Source organism: Drosophila virilis, chromosome 2 (assembly GCF_030788295.1).
Source record: "Drosophila virilis strain 15010-1051.87 chromosome 2, Dvir_AGI_RSII-ME, whole genome shotgun sequence".
Taxonomy (NCBI): Eukaryota; Metazoa; Arthropoda; class Insecta; order Diptera; family Drosophilidae; genus Drosophila; species Drosophila virilis.
The window spans coordinates 9,455,608-9,474,135 of NC_091544.1; the positions used below are offsets into that span (position 1 = coordinate 9,455,608).

Consider the following 18,528-nt stretch of genomic DNA (forward strand, 5'->3'; position numbering starts at 1 on the left):
TGAATGAAAACTCAGCTGTTTGACAGCTGTGTGTTGTGTAACTTCTCTGGATTCGATTAGTTTCGGAATGGAATGCGCTCGTAAATTTTTACGCATTTTCCCAAGAAATCCTCAAATATTTATGCGCAGCATAGCCATGACGTCGTCAAGCCGTGCTAAAGAGGTAATTGAACAGCTGAAAGAAACCAATCCCTACTACTTCAAGTATGCTGACAAGATAGCCAAAATGCAACAAACATCGGCCGAAGAGTTCTTGGATCGCATTGAGCGCGTTATGAATCCCATCGTTGACGGAAAAAGTCAGGCTAGGTGAGCCAAAGTAGCATATTATAATAAGTAGCATAATCTGATTCTGAATGTGGAAAATCCATCCATTAAGATCTTACTCGGAGCTATTGCATCCCAAAGAAAAGTTGGCCGCGGAACAAGCTGAATTGCCCCACAAGAAGCTGACCGACATCATGAAGATGGAGCTGATTGCTGATAAGAACGCCGAGGAGATATCGCAAATCTGGATCGAATACCATAAAACCAAGGATGTTCTAGCTGCCACTCTGACAAAGGCCCAATACGAGACACTTATTGGACGAGCTAAGGAGCATCCCATCTTTTTGTTGCCACTGCCACGCAGTGAGGGCTTTGAGTTCATCCTGATGCAGTTTGCCGCAAACTCGGTTCATTTTACTCCGCTGCTGGCCTATCAGGTGCATCATGAGAATGCACCCGAATGCCTTACACTGGTCCATTACACCGAGATGCAGGACAAAGGAATCATACTAATGCGTGGCGAATACGACACAAAGGTTCTAACTGCACAGGAGGCGCAGTGTTTGGCGAATGAGCTGCAAATGTTTTACTATAAGACAGACGAGAATAAGTTAAAATTGCTAGAGACATTCACCAAACGTCCAGATGAGTTCAAGCACATGGATCTCATAAAGGAAGTTGAAAACATACAACTGGTTTAAGCTTAAATCAAGTTCTATCTTAAGATTGATTAAACTAAAACTAAATCGAAACGAATGAAGAACAGAAAATTTTAAATTGTCTTGGTTCGACATTGTAAATTGAAAGCCCAGCTGTTTGCCAACTGTTAAAGCCATTGATGATGAAGAAAACAGCAACATTTACCATATATTCATGGGTATTTTGCAATGAACATTTAAGTTTAATTTAACATTCATATTTTAAGTATTTTTTGGTATTTTTGCTACCAGAAATTGTTGTATACATTTAAACTATTGCTCCAAACTGATGCAACAAGATCCTAAACCTTATACTCTCTCTTCGCTCAATCATTAAAACATTTCATCTTCACCAGCGACGTGTATCTACAATGGAGATTTGCATACTTAATTTCTGGCCCTGTTTTAACTAATCTATTGGATATTCACATACCAATTCACCGCCGTTGTCATTGATATTTTCATTATTGTAGCTGTTGATGCCATTTTCAAGTACTCGATTGCGAATTGCCTGCATTACAGAGCCGCGCTTTCCAAATCTCACGCGTGCTCTGTCGCCATAGTAGACGTCGAGGTCCTGCAGATACTTTAATGCATCCGCCATGGTGCTGATCTCATTGTTGCGCGGCGGCCGCGCCTTGGATGCCTCCACGTTGCAGCCAGCGGCAAAGAGAGCCAGTGCCACGCAGACAACCAAAGTGCAGCGCATTGTTTGGGACATGATGCGATTACCTGCGGATTGAAGAGTAGGTGGATGGAAAAAAATTGATTGATGTTTGAGTGCTAAGCCTAATTGAAATTTTATTCAATATTTTTGTATATTTGGTTAATAGTAAAAGTGTGCTTGCATATATTGCTTTATAGCCATATAATCGCATTTATTCGCTTCAAACTAAGATCAAATCTTGGGAATTAAAGCCAATTGCTAATTGTTATATTGTGATTTGCGTAACTAACTAGTAGTTACTGAGTATCTAGTTATAAGCTCACATTTTCTGGACTCGATAGCCGTATACTGGCTCATTAGTAACCCATTTACGGGTCTGCCCAGGGCCATGGGTATTTGTATCCAGTGGATATCTAATAATTTGCATTGGCCATACAATTATCGCTTCGTTTATGTACTAGTTCCTACGTATTGCAATCAAATGCATCTGACGTAAATCACTAATTGCCCGAAGAAAGCTATAGTTTAATTGAACAAATTAGTTATTATAGTTAGGGCAACTCCGTCATGATTATCTCAATTTTCTGGCACACTCAGCAGCTATGCAACACGAATATATGTTTTTTTTTTGTAATACGCGAGCAAAACGAGAACTCATTGTTTCGTAATTTGACTTATATCTATGTAAATTTTAATGAGCCAATTAACAACTTTATATGGGCATAATACAATATTGCGAACTCTTCCCAGCTAATATATATAATTTGTACTGAACATTTTGCACAAAACAGAACGCAGCACTGGAGAAAACTAAACTATACCTTAACACACATTTGCTGCTAATTATCGTTGTTAATTATAATAAATTCATTAAATACATTTTGCAACAAGCAATAAATAAATTATTTATTAAAAAAAAAATATATATATATATATATTTTCGGTGCTTACCTTTAACTGGTGAGTATTGACAAGTGGATAATTAAATTTGCAATCGTCTGTTGCGTGCAACGTTGTCCAGTGGCGCAACAAGTACCTGATGCCTCGAATGCAGAATTATGAATGATGACCGGAAACTGCCGAACAAGTGGCAATAGGTCAACGGTGTGTTGTATGGAAGCAATTGGTGAGCTCAGGAGCTAGTCAACAACAGGCAGCGGGTGGAACCAACGACCGAAGGTAAATGGTAAACGAATCAGCGCAGCAACAGGCATTTATAGTCGAACCCGTCGTACGCACCATGACCTAGATACAGCTGCAGGATAACTTGCCCCGGGCACCCGCTCAGCGTTGCTTGGCAGCGGCGAAGCCTCAAAAATAAATTCATATGCAAGCTAATTATGTAGGTAAAGTTTTGGACCAGCTGGAACGGAAACAGTCCCGTCAATAACGCCAACGCTAACGAATACGAATACTGACAGTTGTCTAACGAGATATCGCAAAATGCTGCTAGATATTAATGACAAAATGCGATGCGAAGGATTAGCGCCTGCTGTCCCCACCTGAATGTTTCGATATGCAAATGCCAGCCCACTGGACACTATCATTAATTAGAATTATTTGATTATTTTTTAATTGGCGCCTGGCTTTGCTGGCTGTGATTTGAGGCACAGTTGACGCCGTTACGGCCACAAGTAAATTATATCTATACATAACATACATATATAAATATATTATTTATCGGCGTGCCACTGAATTGCTCTGTAATTTGGAGTCATTCGTGCTGTTGCCTCGACAACGAATGCAGTTCTATAATCTTTGACTTCTGGTTAAGTGCGTATACGTAACATGCATTACGAATACGCCGCGTTGTCCGCATCTGAATACAACAGTCTGTCGTCATAGCCACGATGACTTTTCTAAATGCTTATTATTATAAACTTAACTTTAAATGACCCGGCTAATTGTCAAGTAGCATACACAGTACGACTATTAATATAGTTGGTTTTTTATGCTCTTGTTGGTGTTGCTATTCAATATAATATATGAATAAAGATAAACTGTTTTCAAAGTGCACCAAATGCAATTAAGCTCGTTAAATATTCATTAGAACTGACCGACAGCGTATCATATTTAAATTTAATTGGTTCACCGCCTTGCTTGTTCCTTATTGTTAGTTTTAGAGTTGAGCACAGATCAACAAGCTGCAGTTAAAGAAAACTTTTTTTTCCTGTATTATTAAGTTGAGAAAGGCTCCTGACTGACCTTTACCTATATAATAATATAGCACATGCCCTCAAGCTGTGTCGAAAGTAATTGCTAGCTTTGGGAAGGGGGCTAACTTCATAGTTAAAGTTTCCGTCAATTTACATATGCTCACTGTTCTATGCTCTTACTTCTTGTTTGTTGGCATTGACAACAAGTGACGCTGTTGTAACGAGGGGAATCCCTAGCTTTAAGTGCTTCACACACTGATTGCCCAAGTCATGCCTTGTGCTAGTTAGGTTCAAGGATGTCCAATTGACGCTTTATATGCAGCTAATTGTACTGTGCTCTTTTCTCGTCTTTCTCACCTTTCAAGTGTTAAAATGTCAGCGCGACTATTTATGGCATCACAGTGAGGGCAATGAATGCATTACAACTTGAGTAGCCGATCTAACAATCCGTAGTTTGGGTACAAAAAAATTGTACCTAGCATATACAGTTATAATTTATAGCAGCATGCAAATGGGGTTTCCCTTGTTAAGAAGAAAACACACGCATCGCGTGATATTTCCATTCGATGAATTGGTAAAAGGTTTCCTATTTTTTTTTTTGAGCCTAGCACTTAAGCAAATTATACTAAGCAATTTGATTAATATAATTTCGTCGTTAAATCGTTTTCTTCTAGAAAATGCTCACACATTTATCTAAACGCTTACATGATTCACTTATTCCCATAGCCAAGCAGCGAAGAGGATGTTTATTTAAATTTAACAACTAACTCTTGCTTTAATATTCTTGAAAATCGCCGCTCAAGCTGATTTAGCGACAATTTTGATACTCTGTTGTGCATCTGCTAATATATACAAATATAATACTTAATCGCTTCTTAATAGGTGTTGAAGTCGTACAGCTTTAAAATTAATATTTAATTGGAATGTACATTTGTAAACAATTCTAATTGTGACTCGGGGAAAACTAGAGAAAATCTTTAGAGGAAGGAACTGTGATAAAGATTAATAGTTAAACAATTATTTTTTTTTTTTCATAATTCTAATAAACTTTAATTTGCCTGCAAAATGGGGCATTGCTGATGCACATCTTCACATCTTCAACTTTAGCATGCGAAAAGAATAAATTAACTTACGCTTTGTCTCAGCAGTTTGAATATAAGATATATAATTAAAAATATAAATAATTCGTTTTTAATGTTTTGTTATGCTTTGCCAATGACACCTTCCAATACCTTGGTTCCTGCAATACCTTTCAGTCATTTTGACATAGTTTATAATGCATTTCTAACTATTCGCCGCATGCGAAGTATAAATATTGATGATCTAGAGGTTTCTTTGAATGCTCTTAAGTGTATTAAAAGATTAACATTGTTGTGCTTTCTAATTATTTGCCTTTTACCAAGTACAAACATTGAGTGATAATAGTTTTCCGCTAACGTATTGCTTGCTTTGTGAGTCAGAGTACGTGCAATATATTTTCCCGATAAGGGTACAAAGCACATCCTTGGCCAAAGCTCAAAGCGTCATGGAAAGCTCTTTGGGTTGGAGGGCTTTCCAAAGCATTAAAAAGCACTTTAGCCGTTTGGGCGTTGTTAATATGCCATAATTATGGTGTGACTTGCTATAAATAACAACAATTAACAGTTTACAACATGACAACTGCTAGTTAGTGGGACCCAATGACTGGACATTTAAGCTTGAGTTAAATTTCGCGTGAGCTCAAGCTACACTTAAAGTCCAGACGAAATTTAACGCCAGAACATAAGACAATGTCTATAAAAATATAAAATTAAAAAAAATAAAAAAAAAAAACGAAAACGCGCTGTCAAATGTACGCAATAATAATTAAGTACACAAATGAGAACATTAGAAACACGCGATCTTTACGTGGAATTAGAGTTTAGTTTAGTTTAAGGTTCGGCTAACGCTCAGGTCACTTTGTGCTTAATGGACCGACCTGCCAGAAGCCGTTGCCAACTAGTTTTGTTGCGTTGAACACAATATCCACCTAATGGCTAGACGCTTTTAGCGCAGCGTTCCGTCGAACGGCCGCATCGAACACGTGACCTGGCTATTGGCCACGATCTAAATCGATCAGATTGATAATTATCCGCATTGCTACTTAATAGTTATTTTCTGCTAAGTACCAGCCCCGGGCGCCCTGCGCTCCCAGAAATTGGTTTCAAATGCGATTGTTTTATGAATATACATGTTCTAAAGCTGCGGGGCACGTGTGCGTGCTTATTAGGGATTAAATAGAGTCATTTGTGCTATTAAATGTAAAACAACGTTGAGGCGGCTAAGTGATCTTTAAAATGGCGTACCACAGCCACATTCACAACGCGACAGCGACAGCGGCCCAGCTAGAACAACAACAAAATAATACACATAGGCGAACTTTAGTAACCCCCGACAGCCACAAATCCAGATACAGTGCCGATTAACTCATCGTTCTGAGGGGTTTGGAGCAAATAGCACTCTGGTAATATTTGAAACAGACTACTTAGTTGCAAGTACTTGGCGATTATTAAAACGCTGCCAGTTATGTTTGAGCTGTTGTTGTTGTAGTTGTAGTTGTTGCTGTTGTCATTGTCGTTGTTTTAGCTATTGACACCCAGGGACCGGCGCTGACGTCGCACCGCCAACGTCGGCGTCGGCGCCGGCAGAGGCAGAGGCTTGAAAGTGGACCGGTTCATGAAAAGATTTTCGCGCTTTAACGCTAGATGCTTGATCGCAGCCCGGTCTACGTCTGAGCTTGGTCGCAGTTAACGTCTCAGTCGGAGCTCAGCTGCCCGGCCCAAGAGTCCATATAAAGGTACTCACTGCCGTTCAGCTCAGCGCATTAAGTTGTCAAATATCGTGAGAATAGGAAGTGCGTGTCAGTCAATTCGCAAATAGTTACAACAACAGCAAAAAGCAAAAAAAAAAAAAAAACAACAACAATAACCAACAAGTGCAACTAAACAAGTACATCCAATTCAATTACATTTAGTTAGGCAAATAGTCGGGAAATTCTGTGCAAATCAAAGTGCATTTCGGATCTATCAAAACGTATCACAAAAAAAAAAAAAAAAAAACTGATTGTTGAAACTAATAAATATACGAAGGTCCTTAATGTCTTATAAAGAGATATTTACGGTTTATTAATTCAAATTAACCGTACAAACAACCCATGCAAATTAATCAGAAGTTATAATCTTTGGACTTGTTATTGTTAATCGTTTTGTTTGCCTGCAATAAAGTTTTATATATGTATAAATTGCTCAAGTAACTGATTTTCGTCAGCAAAACAGGCCACTATAAATATCTGTTAATTGATTGCCACACAGCTTTAAATAGTTGAAATAGTTGCGAAAATTGCAATAAATCAAAAACGTTTGCAGCTCTCAAAATGAAACTGTTCACAAACAAAACCCAGCGCAATGCAAGTGAGTAAACTAAAGTGCAGCCCGCTCTTAATTAAGCCATACCGTTTATTGTCCACTTTAACCAAATTCAAAGCCCCATAAAAGATAATTCGGAACGCCTTTAAAGTAAAGGGTACCTCCCGATGTGATCGTTAAAAATATTTAGCACTTGCAAAACTGGTTGTTAAATACATTTTGCAACTAGTGTGTCTGAATGTTATTAAGCAGGATTTGGGGGAATGTCGAAAACTTGACGAGCACTTGCATGCAAATCACGTCAAAAGTATGCAGCAATATCCAAGAGCCTAAGATTTACAACTTAAAACCAATTTCAAGTTGGAGAGTAGAAGTTAAGAAGTTAAGAAAGACACTCGTTTCTCCAACAAACCTGATTAAAAAAAATGAACAAATTATTTTTTCAGATATTTTTCTATTAATATTCTTGACCCAACCATTAAAGAAACATTTTAAAAGTGTCACAAACATAATTCAACAATTTTAATGTTTTTAGATAAACTTTTTCTTTTTCAAGTTAATATTGCAAAAAGAACTTTAGACAGAATCTGTCTTTAAAGCAAAATTACAAGATGTTATTTTTTTTATGTACATATTTCAACCACATATCTTTAAAGTCAACTATGGAAGTCAACTCCAAGCTAAAGGTTAAACAAATTTTGTTTTTATCAATTCCAAAGGACTTTGACTTGTCGCTAAAAATAAATGTACAGCAGAAAAAATTAAAAATTAAATTTATATAACACTAAAGTGTCATTTAAATAAATTATTAATACCGCATTTAAATTCATATTTACATTTATTTCATTTAAAGACAAAAAATATATAGCTGTTGATTTACATAAATTGATATTGATTTGCCACCGTAAAAAACTGGCCGGTGCCCAGACCTGGTTGATCTGTTTTCAAGCAAATCGGTGAACTTGCCTTAATCTGGCTGTAATTGCTGTCATACTTATCATTAGATCGTTTTGACAAAGTCATTGAATATAAACTAATTCCAAAGTTTAGTCTCTCACACAGACACACAAACACACGCTTATAGAGAGATGTACGTGTATTAACGGAACTTAATTGTAATTAAGCTTGCATAAATTAAGATTTGAAGTTAAGAGCGTTTGTGACTGTAACGTCACGTACTACCTTACCATGAAGTCCGATTTGATGACGATTTGAATCAAGAAAACGCTTTGAAATTGAAGGCGAACTTTAAGCAATGTGCTGCAGCATTGGCCTTAAAGATGAATTGGGTGTGATTAGTAGGCATTATATATATATATATATATATGTTTTAAAAAGAAGATGTCAACTGTTTCCAAATTGACCCACATCTGTGCGTGTGTGTGCGAGTGTTACAATTGGCCAGGTGTGCGAAAGTATTCCCCAACTGACAAACTTTTCCTTTCCTCAGAAGTGTCAACAGATGTAAACACAAATGCTCGACAACCATACTAACGTTTCCAGCCAGAATATTTGGCAAAGTATAATATTTGCTAAATTCTTTAGCGCTTTTCGAAATCGTCACTCATTGAAAATAGATATAATGCACAACTTAACGTGTGCTAAACAATGTAAATAACAATAAATTGTAAAGGCAATAGCGACAATAGACAAAAAAAAAAAAAAATAAAAACAAAAAACACCTATCCATTTCAAAGCCAACTGCCGAACGGAACTGAGCTTAGATCTGTGAAGCGGTCTGGTTCTGATTAGCCTGCACCTGGCGTTGTTTGCATTTCCTTATTGGCAGGCTGTCTAATTGCCGGCGAGACTATTTAAGGGTTTTGGGGTTTTTTTTCTATATATATATTTATTTATTTTTTTTTTTTTTGGAGATGATTAACTGCAACCTACAATGTAAGATTAATCATTAGCTAAACACAAGCAAACAATCGACTGGCAAACAAACGCGATGACAACAACTTCAAATGCTATGCGACCGTATCTTGTAGTTACATACGTAAGCACAAGCACACATCTTATATCTGGCCGCCTGGCTGACTAGCTGGCTGGTTAACTTGGCTAATACACATACTTAATTTATTGCCATTTGACGGAAGTCAAACACACACACACACACACACAGACAGACAGACAGACACACACATATTTGAAGGTGTCTGAAGTATAGATTGTTGCTGGCCAGATACAAAAACAATTCATTCTTGAATTTTAGTGGGTCAGCAGCGACGTGTTGCCATTCGCTGCCGTGAGTTCAACAATTTCGTACCGTGTGCATTTTGAGCACCTTTTTTTTATTTATTTAATTTTTTATCTCAGCTCTTAATGCTATGCCAAATTGCAGCGAACTTGAACTTCAAACTGCCGTAGAGTGCCGTCAGCCGACAACCTCATAACTGTGAGATACAAATGTATCTGTAGGTTGCATATAGCTGAGCCACTGATGCTGTGCCTCAGTGCGGCCAGAGAAACGGGTTCAGAGCTCAACCGAATCAGCTGTCGGACAAGACAAGCGCCGCTCATTCATGCTCATTTGTACGGCATTTGGCTTTTGGAACGCCGTTTCAGTCGCGTTCGAAACTTTGGCAATGCAGTTGCATAATTTACCCCAGAGTTCGCTGTTTCGATCGTTGTCGAGTGCCGATCGACGTCTTTTTTTTTTTGTCTTTCCCATCAGAGATTCGTTGCAGCAGAATAATTTGAGCGCTTTGTTTGGTGCCTAATTTATGGTATGTCTTGTCTGGTGACTGGAAGCTATCCATGTCTATGACTGGCCCAGTCGACTGACTAACTGGCTACCACTTATGGCCATGTACGTGAGTGTGTGTTATCGCAGCAATGCGATTCAAGGCAAGGATACACATACACATACACAGACGCATTTGGATAGCTATACCTGTAAACATACACTGGTATTTGTTATCATAGATGGTCTCTTGCGTTTTGTTTTGATTTTGAAATCTTGAACTTATTTGCGCTGATGGCGTGACAAAGCTGACATTAAAACAAACACAAAACATCGGCGAAACTATTAATGAGTTTATGCTGTTTTGCAGCCGTGCGGGTGATTCAAAGACATGGCTTATTGCCTAGGGGCTTGGTTAGCATGGTTCATTGATCTGACCAGGTGCTTAGAGCGGATTCTTAGTGTGATATATTATTATTTCATATCTTATTGTCAGGCACTTGCGGTTTTGTCAAGTGTTATTTGTTTTATTTGGGGGGGATTTTGTTAAATGATTTCTCTGAAAAAAAAAATGGGTTAAGACTCGACTCTTGATTTATGGACTGTGTGTTGAGGTGGGGCATGCACGGCCATGATCCTCAAAATCGGCCAGACATGCGAATGAATTCTTTCACAAATTAGTTACGCATAGTTTGTAATCAGTTTATGAACACATCCGCAACGAAACTACTTCAATGATAACAGTCTTGCTGGAAGGTGAGCATCTTGTATGTGTATTTCCAAAGTGAACAAAACGAGTTTTCACACGCGCTATAAATAAAACAAAGCTCAAAGAATGTTGGCTACATTGGCATATTAAAAATATTCAATATTTTACGATATCTGTACTTTTAATTCATTTAAGAGTATTATAAAAATATATATAATTCTTATCAAGTCCGTTGCAACTGCCATGCGAGGTCAGCTCCAGATACCTTCAACCCGCTCGAAATTCCCACAAATCAATCAGATACAGACACAGCATAAGAACATAAACTGGGTTTTGCAATGAGACGGAGACGGAGACGGAGACGGGGTAAGACGTGTGACACAACATGTTTATGTTTATTTCTCAGGCATCATAAAATGTTGCCCCAGTGCCTGTCTCACCTTCTCACTGTTTACAAAGCCGAAGAGCGTTTATTGAACTCGATTGGTAGCACATGTGCCTTGTCATCAACAGCATTTTGTTTTACTTTTGTTTGGGCGCTTTTATATATATATATATATATATCTTCTTTTTTTTGGCCAAGTGGCGGTTCCTGCTCCTGCCATTGAGGTAGGTCGCAGATCTTTGCAATGAGTTGCCGTTGACAACAACAGAGAATCGCGAAGGTCAATAACATGGCAGGCAGCCGCACGCGATCCACAAGCTGTCAGCGATTTTGCAAACTTGTTGAACTTCGACTGCTTGCAACAATTGCAATGCGACACAAACTGAGCTGAGATCGAGCTAATTGCATAACTCACCTCGTACTCCAATTTATTTCGCAGAGCTATTGCGATGTGCTGCGCTTGGCATGACACTCATTTTCTTTGGAGCAGCCATCTTTATGACAGATCCCGTCAAGCTAATTGTCGACTGGGTAAGAAGTGCATTTAGCTGACCATAGATCCCAACTGATTCCCTCTGGTTTAGCAAATCAGTCTGAGTCCTCATGCGCTGCTGCGCAAGCTGTGGCTCGTTCCACCGCTTGATGTCTACATCATGGTCTACATGTTTAACTACACAAATGTGGATGCGTTTATAGCGGGCACGGATGCCAAGATGAAGGTCGAGGAGGTTGGCCCCTATGTCTATCAGGAGGTGCTCTCCAATCATAATATAACCTTGAACGAGGCAAATAACACCATCACCTACACGCCGCGTCGTGAGTATATCTTCGTGCCGGAGCGTTCGGTGGGTGACCCGAAAATCGATCGCATTCGGGCGCCTAATATACCCTACATGGGCGTCAGCACACAGGCAGCCAGCCTCTCCATGTTCGCCGCACTCGGCCTGAGCGCTTTGGCCAAACGCCTCAATGCACAGCCCATGCTGGAGGTCAGCGTTCACGACTACATGTGGGGCTATGAGGATCATCTGGTGCATTTGGCTTCCAAGTTTGTGCCAAGTCTGATCGATTTCTCCAGCTTTGGCATCATGGAGAAGGTTAGTATTCGCAACGCATGCGTCTTGCTGTTGCCTGTTGCATGCCTAAAAATTTTCTTCAATTATCGTTCAGCTATTTCGCGAGGGCAACGAGAGCAACGTGGTCAATATGCATCTGCCAGAGCTCAAGGATGCGCATGGTGTTAACCTGCCTGGCTCGCCACGCGGCTATTCCATCAATAGCATTAACTACGAACGCGGCTTTAAGCGCTGGGAGTACGATGAGGCCACCAAGTGAGCAATGATTAGTCATTGCCCAAGTTCCTGGTTATAACCACTTATCTTTTCTTGCAGCGGAACACAGTGTAATCGCATTTGGGGCAGTCATGATGCCACCCTCTTTCCACGAGACATGAACGAACACGACACCTTCCACATCTATCGACGAACTTTCTGTCGGCTCTTGCCTATGAAATTCAATCGCACACTGAACTTTAAGGGTCTGGATGCCTATGAGTACGTTATGGAGCCACATATCTTTGACAGCGAGCTGCACAGCGTCAATTCCTCATGCTTTTGCAAGAACAATCACTGCCTGAAGCGAGGAGTAGGCAATGTCTCTCCCTGCTATTACAGTAAGTGCTCCGGAAGCACTGATGTTTATCCATCTAATTCTCTTGCCATCTCTTTCTATATCATTTCCAGATATGCCACTGGCTATTACTTATCCGCACTTTATGCATGCTGATCCCAGCTTACTGAAACCTTTTGAAGGACTTAGTCCAAATGAGTCCCGCTTTACATCCACTTTCATGATGCAGCCGGTAAGTGGACGGGAGGTAATTTTTACTTGTTTCTTCAAAACTAACCGCCCAATCCCTACAGCAACTGGGCGTGCCCTTGCATGTTCACATGCGTCTACAGGCCAACCAAGTGGTGGGCAACATCAAGTTCAATCGGCTTATGGAACCCTTTGAGAATCTAGTTCTGCCGCTGCTTTGGGTCGATCTCACCATTGAAAATCTGCCCCTCAGCCTGCAGGTGCTGGTTCATGCACTAAAAACTGGTTTCCCACTGCTGCAGCTTGTGGTGTCGCTGGGCTTGATCCTGGGCGGCCTTTACCAGCTAAGTGCAGCGCTTCTTCTATGCTTTTGGTCGCCACCAGCTGGCATGCACAAGTCCGAGCACGGGGAGAAGGCCACGAGCGTATTGGGCGCGCTAGCCATAGGCGCATCCCTGCACAAATCCTTGCCGGCGGAGTGTGTTCAGCCGGAGGTACAGCAGCCGCTGCTAGACGAGAACGCAGGCAAGCTTGAGGTTTAGGAAGTGCGAATGATTCAATTGGAACAATACCTCAACCTACGATGGGCAGGCCTGGGTTGGGTGCTGTCCACACTCTGTGATATTAGGAGCTAAGCAAATAAGGAGATTTGGTGTAGATTATATTCTGCTCAACGGAAACAACTTAGGGAACATTTTATGCTTATGTAAAATTTTAAGGTTAATGGTAATTTCTTTGCACTCGATAAATATACATATGCAGCATGATAACTGTACAAGATTATCGATTAACGATTAACGCGTATCGATTAATATTTTGAACCGGAACTGGCCTTAATGTGAGGCAATCGTGTCCTCAATCCAATTTAAGTAATACGAGATGCGTAGGTAAACATCTGGGAAATTCTCAAGTGCACAGCCCGAACCAAAGGAGGTGACTCCGGCCAATATCCAGGGACCGTCACGAGAGAGGCGACACTGCAGAGGACCGCCGGAATCGCCCACACAGGTGCCGCCCTCTCCGTTGAGGTGGCCAGCGCACAAATGACCGCTGTGAATTTTCACAAAGCTGCCGTAGGCGTCCCTGCATCTGGAATGGATACTGTACGTTTAGTTAAGCTGATTGCAAAGCAATAGCTGGCCGACTCACCTGCCGTTTTGGTGCAGCGGCACATGCGTCTTGAGCAGCTGATTGGACAAATCGCCGCTAATGTTCGCCTTGCCCCAGCCCGTGGCCACACAGTCAATGAAGGGCATCTCGTGCGAGTCCCCGCCTCTGGCGAATTGTGTGTCCTGCTCCGAGTCCAGCTTGAGCTTCATGAGCTTGTCGTTGCGCCGCCGCGTGCGTTTTTGGCTGCGCGGTGAGCGCTGCGACTGCCGCAGCGCCTGGCGCAAGCGACTGAGGATCTTCATGTTCATAAGCTCCCGCATGGACACGTCTATGGAACTGGGAGCTGTCACATTGCGGTAGCGTCTGCGACTCTGCGCACTGCGCAGAAAATTGTCAATCTTCTCAGGTACATCGTCCAGCTCCAGTTGTTGACTGAGAACGTCCTCCGTCGTTGTCGCTGGTGCCTCCGGTGATTCGCGCAGCATGAAAGGCAAACAAATGCGCCGAATGTGGGAGGAGCGTGAAAGGTCCGCGGGCTTGGACAGCTTCATAAGCACCACATCGTGTCGAAAGTTGTGATACTGATGATGCAGCACAATTTTCTCAACGGGAATACGCTGCTCATTGCCCGTCTCCACATTGCGGTCGTGCTCGCCCAGCACCACCGTCCACAGCGGTGGAATGGGCAGATTAAAGAGATCGCTGCGAGAGAAGCATCGTTGAACGGCATCTACAACTGGGTGGAGTGGCTGGTACTTACTTGTGCACGCAGTGGGCTGCGGAGAGTATCCAGTACTGATGAATGAGCACAGCACCACACCAGTGGCCTAGGAAGCCCAGCGAGGGATGCAGTAGCTCCAGCGAGGCCTGCCACGGAAATTGGCCCTCGTGCGTGGAAGCGCCGGCAATAATCCGTGCCTCGCGACGTCCGGGTCGACAGCCGCAGTCTGTATTGTAAAGGTTCACTCAAGACTGCCCGATTCTCGGCGAGATTGATTACACTCACCTGTCTCAAACTGTGCGGCGTTGTGCACCAGCAGCAGCAGGCAGAGCCAGCGCAAGGTCAGCGCCAGTGCGTGTGTTGCCCGCTGTTGTTGTTGCCGTTGTTGCCGTTGTTGTTGTTGTTGTTGTTGTTGTTGTGACGATAGCTTCATCATGTTGTCGCTGCTCGCCAAGCAACCGCACGGCATCAGCGACTGATCGCGCGCATGACTGACCCAGACCCAGACCCAGACAGCTGCGGCTGTGGCCGTGGCAGATGCCAGATGCCAGTAGCGGTATCCTGCTGATGCTGATGATGCTGTTGCGACTATTGTTACTGTTACGGCTGCTTTTCACTTTCACGCTTGCAGTCAAATGAGCTGCCGAGTTAAACTCTGGTGACTCTGGCCCCGGCTGACTTCTTTAATAACACGCATTCGCCTCTCAAAACCTTTTTATGCCATAAATATTATAATTTCCAAGATTTTTCCAGCTACACTTTGCTTTTCTTTTCTCCCGTTGCGCATTAATTAGCCAAATGTGGGCGTTACCGGCGCTGTCCGAGCCGCAAAATATGCGCGCGCAGCTGCAAATGGCAGAATAACTCAAACTTAACTCGAACTGAAACTGAAACTGAAAACTGGGGGCCCGTGCCCACGGTTATATAATGTCGTTGTGCCCGCTGATGCTGGGTGGCCCGGGGCGGGCTATATTAACGGTTTTCGGTTTTCGACAACAGCGCAGGCGCCGCGTTTGGCTGAGTTTCGGGCGGTTTTCGCTTTACGGCTTGGAAGTTCCGCTCGTGGCTGGTTAATGCGGCTCATGCGAATCGTTAGCGACGAGCGCCAAAATGCAACTGTGCGCTGCCCAGGTTTGCCAACAAACATTTACCGTTTCGGTTACAGCGATGCTGCGCAGTCGGCGTCGACATTTGACTGAGGATAGTGTTGCATGCCCCGCCGCGTCCGCGACCAGTTACAACAGCAACAGCAGCAGCAATAATAATAATAACAAAGCGTCGTCAACGAAAGTGAAAAGACAGCGCGAGGTGGGCAAAAGAGCAGCTAAAAGCCAACAACAACAACAACAAACAACAAACAACAAACAACAAAAACAACAACATCCACATTGATGACGCTGAAGCTCGCTTGGGATTGAAGAGGAAGCAGAAGAGGTATTAAAAAGGGTAAGTTAGGCTTGCCTCAACATTGGCTTATCATTCACCTTATCATTGAATACAGAAATTACAGCGCTGCGATAACAATTCATTGATTAATATATATATATATATATATTGCAATCTAATCAGCATTAAAATTATGGTAAACGTGCAGCTGACAACAGCAATTATATTGTTTGATCTATTGCTTCATAATTTATACGTGATCTATTGCTATAATTATACGACTACTACTGTGCAAATCGCTTAATGTCTAGTTTATGAACGTAACCCAGCTTGATAAGTTTTAGTATGTAAATTTTATTTATAAATGGGCTTAACTATACGGTAGAATAGAGCGTAGACATAGAGCGTTAGGTATTCTTGAAAGATGTCAAAATATACACAAATAGCTATAGACAGTGTTAACATGTCTTATAATGTGGATCGTGTTTGAAATGTCATTGAAGCATTGTTAAATTGTAAACAAATCTGAGCTTATGCAAAATCTCAAGAATTTCTCGTTTAAACACAATTTAATCACAATTTTAATAAGACTTTTTTTCTACCGATTAACTAATTTACAATTATAATACATTGTAAATCACAAAAACTACACAGCACCAGCACGTGTATCTACGCCATCTAAGTGCTCTATTAATTATCGATAAATATGAACTTGATTCAGACTCCTATATTAAAGTTAATTGGTTTGTTGGGTCAATGCGCCTAGTTGAGCGTTTGCATGCGGAAAATACCAACGTTACGTATACGTCCAGTATTTCTCGGATATTCCTGGCGTGGCAGTTAACAAGTACACATTAATTGGCCCAACTGAAACATGTTAATTACGGTATTTAAGTGAACCATTTACTCGGTATTGAAATATTTATAAGGCAGGCATTGCTATGATATTTATGATAATTACCTATAGAACAAACAACTGTATAAATAACGCTGATTGGTACAACGTGATGGATCAGTGTGAATGATGTTGGCCCAACAAGCCTACCGACTGAATGCGGCCGACTGAGTGAGTGAGTGAGTGAGTGTATGCGAGTGCAGCTGAGTGTTGCTGCGAGTTACTTTCGTTTTCATTACATTCAGCAGCAGCAGCAGCAGCAGCAGCAGCTGACTCTACGGGCAGTACGTCCGCCCGGGCTAGCATCCGGACCTGCGCCCGTTTTGAATTCCGCGTTGATGCACAAACTCATAAGTCATGTTGCTGCTGCAACAGCAGCGTCAACACATACACACGTCGCCATTGGGCACTCTGCAATGGGGAAGTTGTAAATGCAACAGCAACAGCAGCATCAGCGGCCGCATCGGCAACAGCAATAACAAAAACTATGGTCTGTTTACGCAGCCAATTGATCATTTAAGCCCAGTTAAGACGCTGCTGAGCCAGCCGCCAGCCTGTCAATTTGTTGTTGTGGGCGCTGTCATTGCCGCTGCCTGTGGCACGGCTGTTGCAGTTGCCACAGTTGCCAGTTGTGCTGCTGCTGTTGTACAATTAACCGCCGCCTTGGGAGACCAGCAATTTGTTGATGTTTGCTTGTTTGTTTGTTGGTTTGCCGCTCGTCGATGACGAATGTTAATCATAATCAGAAAATAGCTTGCACAATCGGCGCAGATTTTTATACCTTACGGTTCACGTCCCTAGTTAGGGCTAATACCGGGGCTAAATCGAGTGATGTGAACTTTCACAGCGTTGCAAAAACTGAAATTAATTTTTTTTATAAATTTAATGGAAATAATACCTAGAAAAAATCAAATGAAATTTTACGCAAACACCGTGCGACGACAATCAACGGAAGCGTTGCGGGTCACTTGGACTCAGCAGCAGCAGCAGCAGCAGCAGCCAAATTAGTCAAGCTAAACCAAATGAGCACGTAAATCTTTGCGTTGGCGTTAGGAGAAATCGTGGTTCGAGACCTTGAATGCAGCACAGGCAACGGCAACAGCAACGGCAACAGCAACAGTGGCGCATTGGGCTGCAATTTCACTGCACTCTGGTTGCTGTTATTCAATTGCAATTGCATCATAGCAACATGTGGCCAGCTGATCGGCAGCGGATGCAGCGAGAGAGTTTTTTAAACCCGACAAAATCGGACAAATAGCGAAGCGGGCGTCGACAGCAGCCCCACAGCTGATCGACATTAGGCAGAGCCAGTCTCGCATTTGCATGCCACGCAGCAGCAACAACAACAATCACAACAACAGCAACTACAGTTAATATCGAAGCGTATCTTTAAGATGCGCGCATTACATTACCAAATGGCAGCGGGCGCTTTCCATGCGGCTGACGCGCAGACTTTGCCGTTGCCTCACATGAAAACGAAAGTGCTTCAAGTGGTTAGCCAGATGCTGTTGCTGCTGCTGCTGCTGCTGCTGCTGCTGTTGTTGTTTAGGTTATATTATTTGCTGGCGCTCACGATTAAAAGTTGCTATCTCTGTCTTTTTACTGCTGCTGCTGCTTCTGCTGCTGTTTCCTGTATCTCCAAGTTGT

At 42.0% G+C, this 18,528-nt stretch overlaps 4 protein-coding genes across 5 annotated transcripts; 2 read left to right on the plus strand and 2 right to left on the minus strand.

Moving 5' to 3' along the window:
• Nucleotides 1-23: 23 nt before the first annotated feature.
• Nucleotides 24-1,023, plus strand: LOC6630376 (ATP synthase mitochondrial F1 complex assembly factor 1). The gene is made up of 2 exons (XM_002054315.4): nt 24-309; nt 380-1,023. The coding sequence occupies exons 1-2, from the start codon at nt 68-70 to the stop codon at nt 966-968; spliced, it is 831 nt and encodes a 276-aa protein (XP_002054351.2). The 5' UTR covers nt 24-67; the 3' UTR covers nt 969-1,023.
• A 103-nt stretch (nt 1,024-1,126) lies between these two features.
• Nucleotides 1,127-4,019, minus strand: NPF (neuropeptide F). 2 transcript variants are annotated; one of them, XM_070207059.1, is made up of 4 exons: nt 3,969-4,019; nt 2,584-2,942; nt 1,399-1,697; nt 1,127-1,331 (listed from the first exon to the last, which is right to left on the minus strand). In XM_070207059.1, exons 3-4 carry the CDS (start codon nt 1,684-1,686, stop codon nt 1,299-1,301), a joined length of 321 nt encoding a protein of 106 aa, XP_070063160.1. In that variant the 5' UTR covers nt 1,687-1,697; nt 2,584-2,942; nt 3,969-4,019; the 3' UTR covers nt 1,127-1,298. The 2 variants fall into 2 exon arrangements, with proteins under 2 accessions (XP_070063160.1, XP_002054350.1); XM_002054314.4 differs by lacking the exon at nt 3,969-4,019 and having other exon boundaries at nt 2,584-3,026.
• A 2,566-nt stretch (nt 4,020-6,585) lies between these two features.
• On the plus strand, nt 6,586-13,560 carry LOC6630374 (scavenger receptor class B member 1). Its single transcript, XM_002054313.4, has 7 exons — nt 6,586-7,216; nt 11,391-11,482; nt 11,536-12,048; nt 12,122-12,282; nt 12,343-12,623; nt 12,694-12,812; nt 12,874-13,560. Exons 1-7 carry the CDS (start codon nt 7,180-7,182, stop codon nt 13,309-13,311), a joined length of 1,641 nt encoding a protein of 546 aa, XP_002054349.1. The 5' UTR covers nt 6,586-7,179; the 3' UTR covers nt 13,312-13,560.
• Nucleotides 13,561-13,588: 28 nt separating this feature from the next.
• Nucleotides 13,589-15,726, minus strand: LOC6630373 (trypsin-1). The gene is made up of 4 exons (XM_002054312.4): nt 14,886-15,726; nt 14,640-14,826; nt 13,919-14,581; nt 13,589-13,858 (listed from the first exon to the last, which is right to left on the minus strand). Exons 1-4 carry the CDS (start codon nt 15,067-15,069, stop codon nt 13,603-13,605), a joined length of 1,290 nt encoding a protein of 429 aa, XP_002054348.2. The 5' UTR covers nt 15,070-15,726; the 3' UTR covers nt 13,589-13,602.
• Nucleotides 15,727-18,528: the final 2,802 nt, after the last annotated feature.

Excerpts from the sequence above, each read along its gene's own strand:
- LOC6630374 (XM_002054313.4), top strand. The coding sequence starts at position 7,180 with ATGAAACTGTTCACAAACAAAACCCAGCGCAATGCAA. Across the intron at positions 12,049-12,121 it reads GCTTTGGCATCATGGAGAAG|CTATTTCGCGAGGGCAACGA; the intron begins GTTAGTATTCGC and ends ATTATCGTTCAG. Across the intron at positions 12,813-12,873 it reads CCACTTTCATGATGCAGCCG|CAACTGGGCGTGCCCTTGCA; the intron begins GTAAGTGGACGG and ends CAATCCCTACAG.
- NPF (XM_070207059.1), bottom strand. The coding sequence starts at position 1,686 with ATGTCCCAAACAATGCGCTGCACTTTGGTTGTCTGCGTGGCACTGGCT. Across the intron at positions 1,332-1,398 it reads ATGACAACGGCGGTGAATTG|ATACACGTCGCTGGTGAAGA; the intron begins GTATGTGAATAT and ends TCTCCATTGTAG.
- LOC6630376 (XM_002054315.4), top strand. The coding sequence starts at position 68 with ATGGAATGCGCTCGTAAATTTTTACGCATTTTCCCAAGAAATCCTCAA. Across the intron at positions 310-379 it reads GACGGAAAAAGTCAGGCTAG|ATCTTACTCGGAGCTATTGC; the intron begins GTGAGCCAAAGT and ends CCATCCATTAAG.
- LOC6630373 (XM_002054312.4), bottom strand. The coding sequence starts at position 15,069 with ATGCCGTGCGGTTGCTTGGCGAGCAGCGACAACATGATGAAGCTATCG. Across the intron at positions 14,827-14,885 it reads CGCCGCACAGTTTGAGACAG|ACTGCGGCTGTCGACCCGGA; the intron begins GTGAGTGTAATC and ends TTTACAATACAG. Across the intron at positions 14,582-14,639 it reads GCAGCCCACTGCGTGCACAA|CGATCTCTTTAATCTGCCCA; the intron begins GTAAGTACCAGC and ends CTTCTCTCGCAG.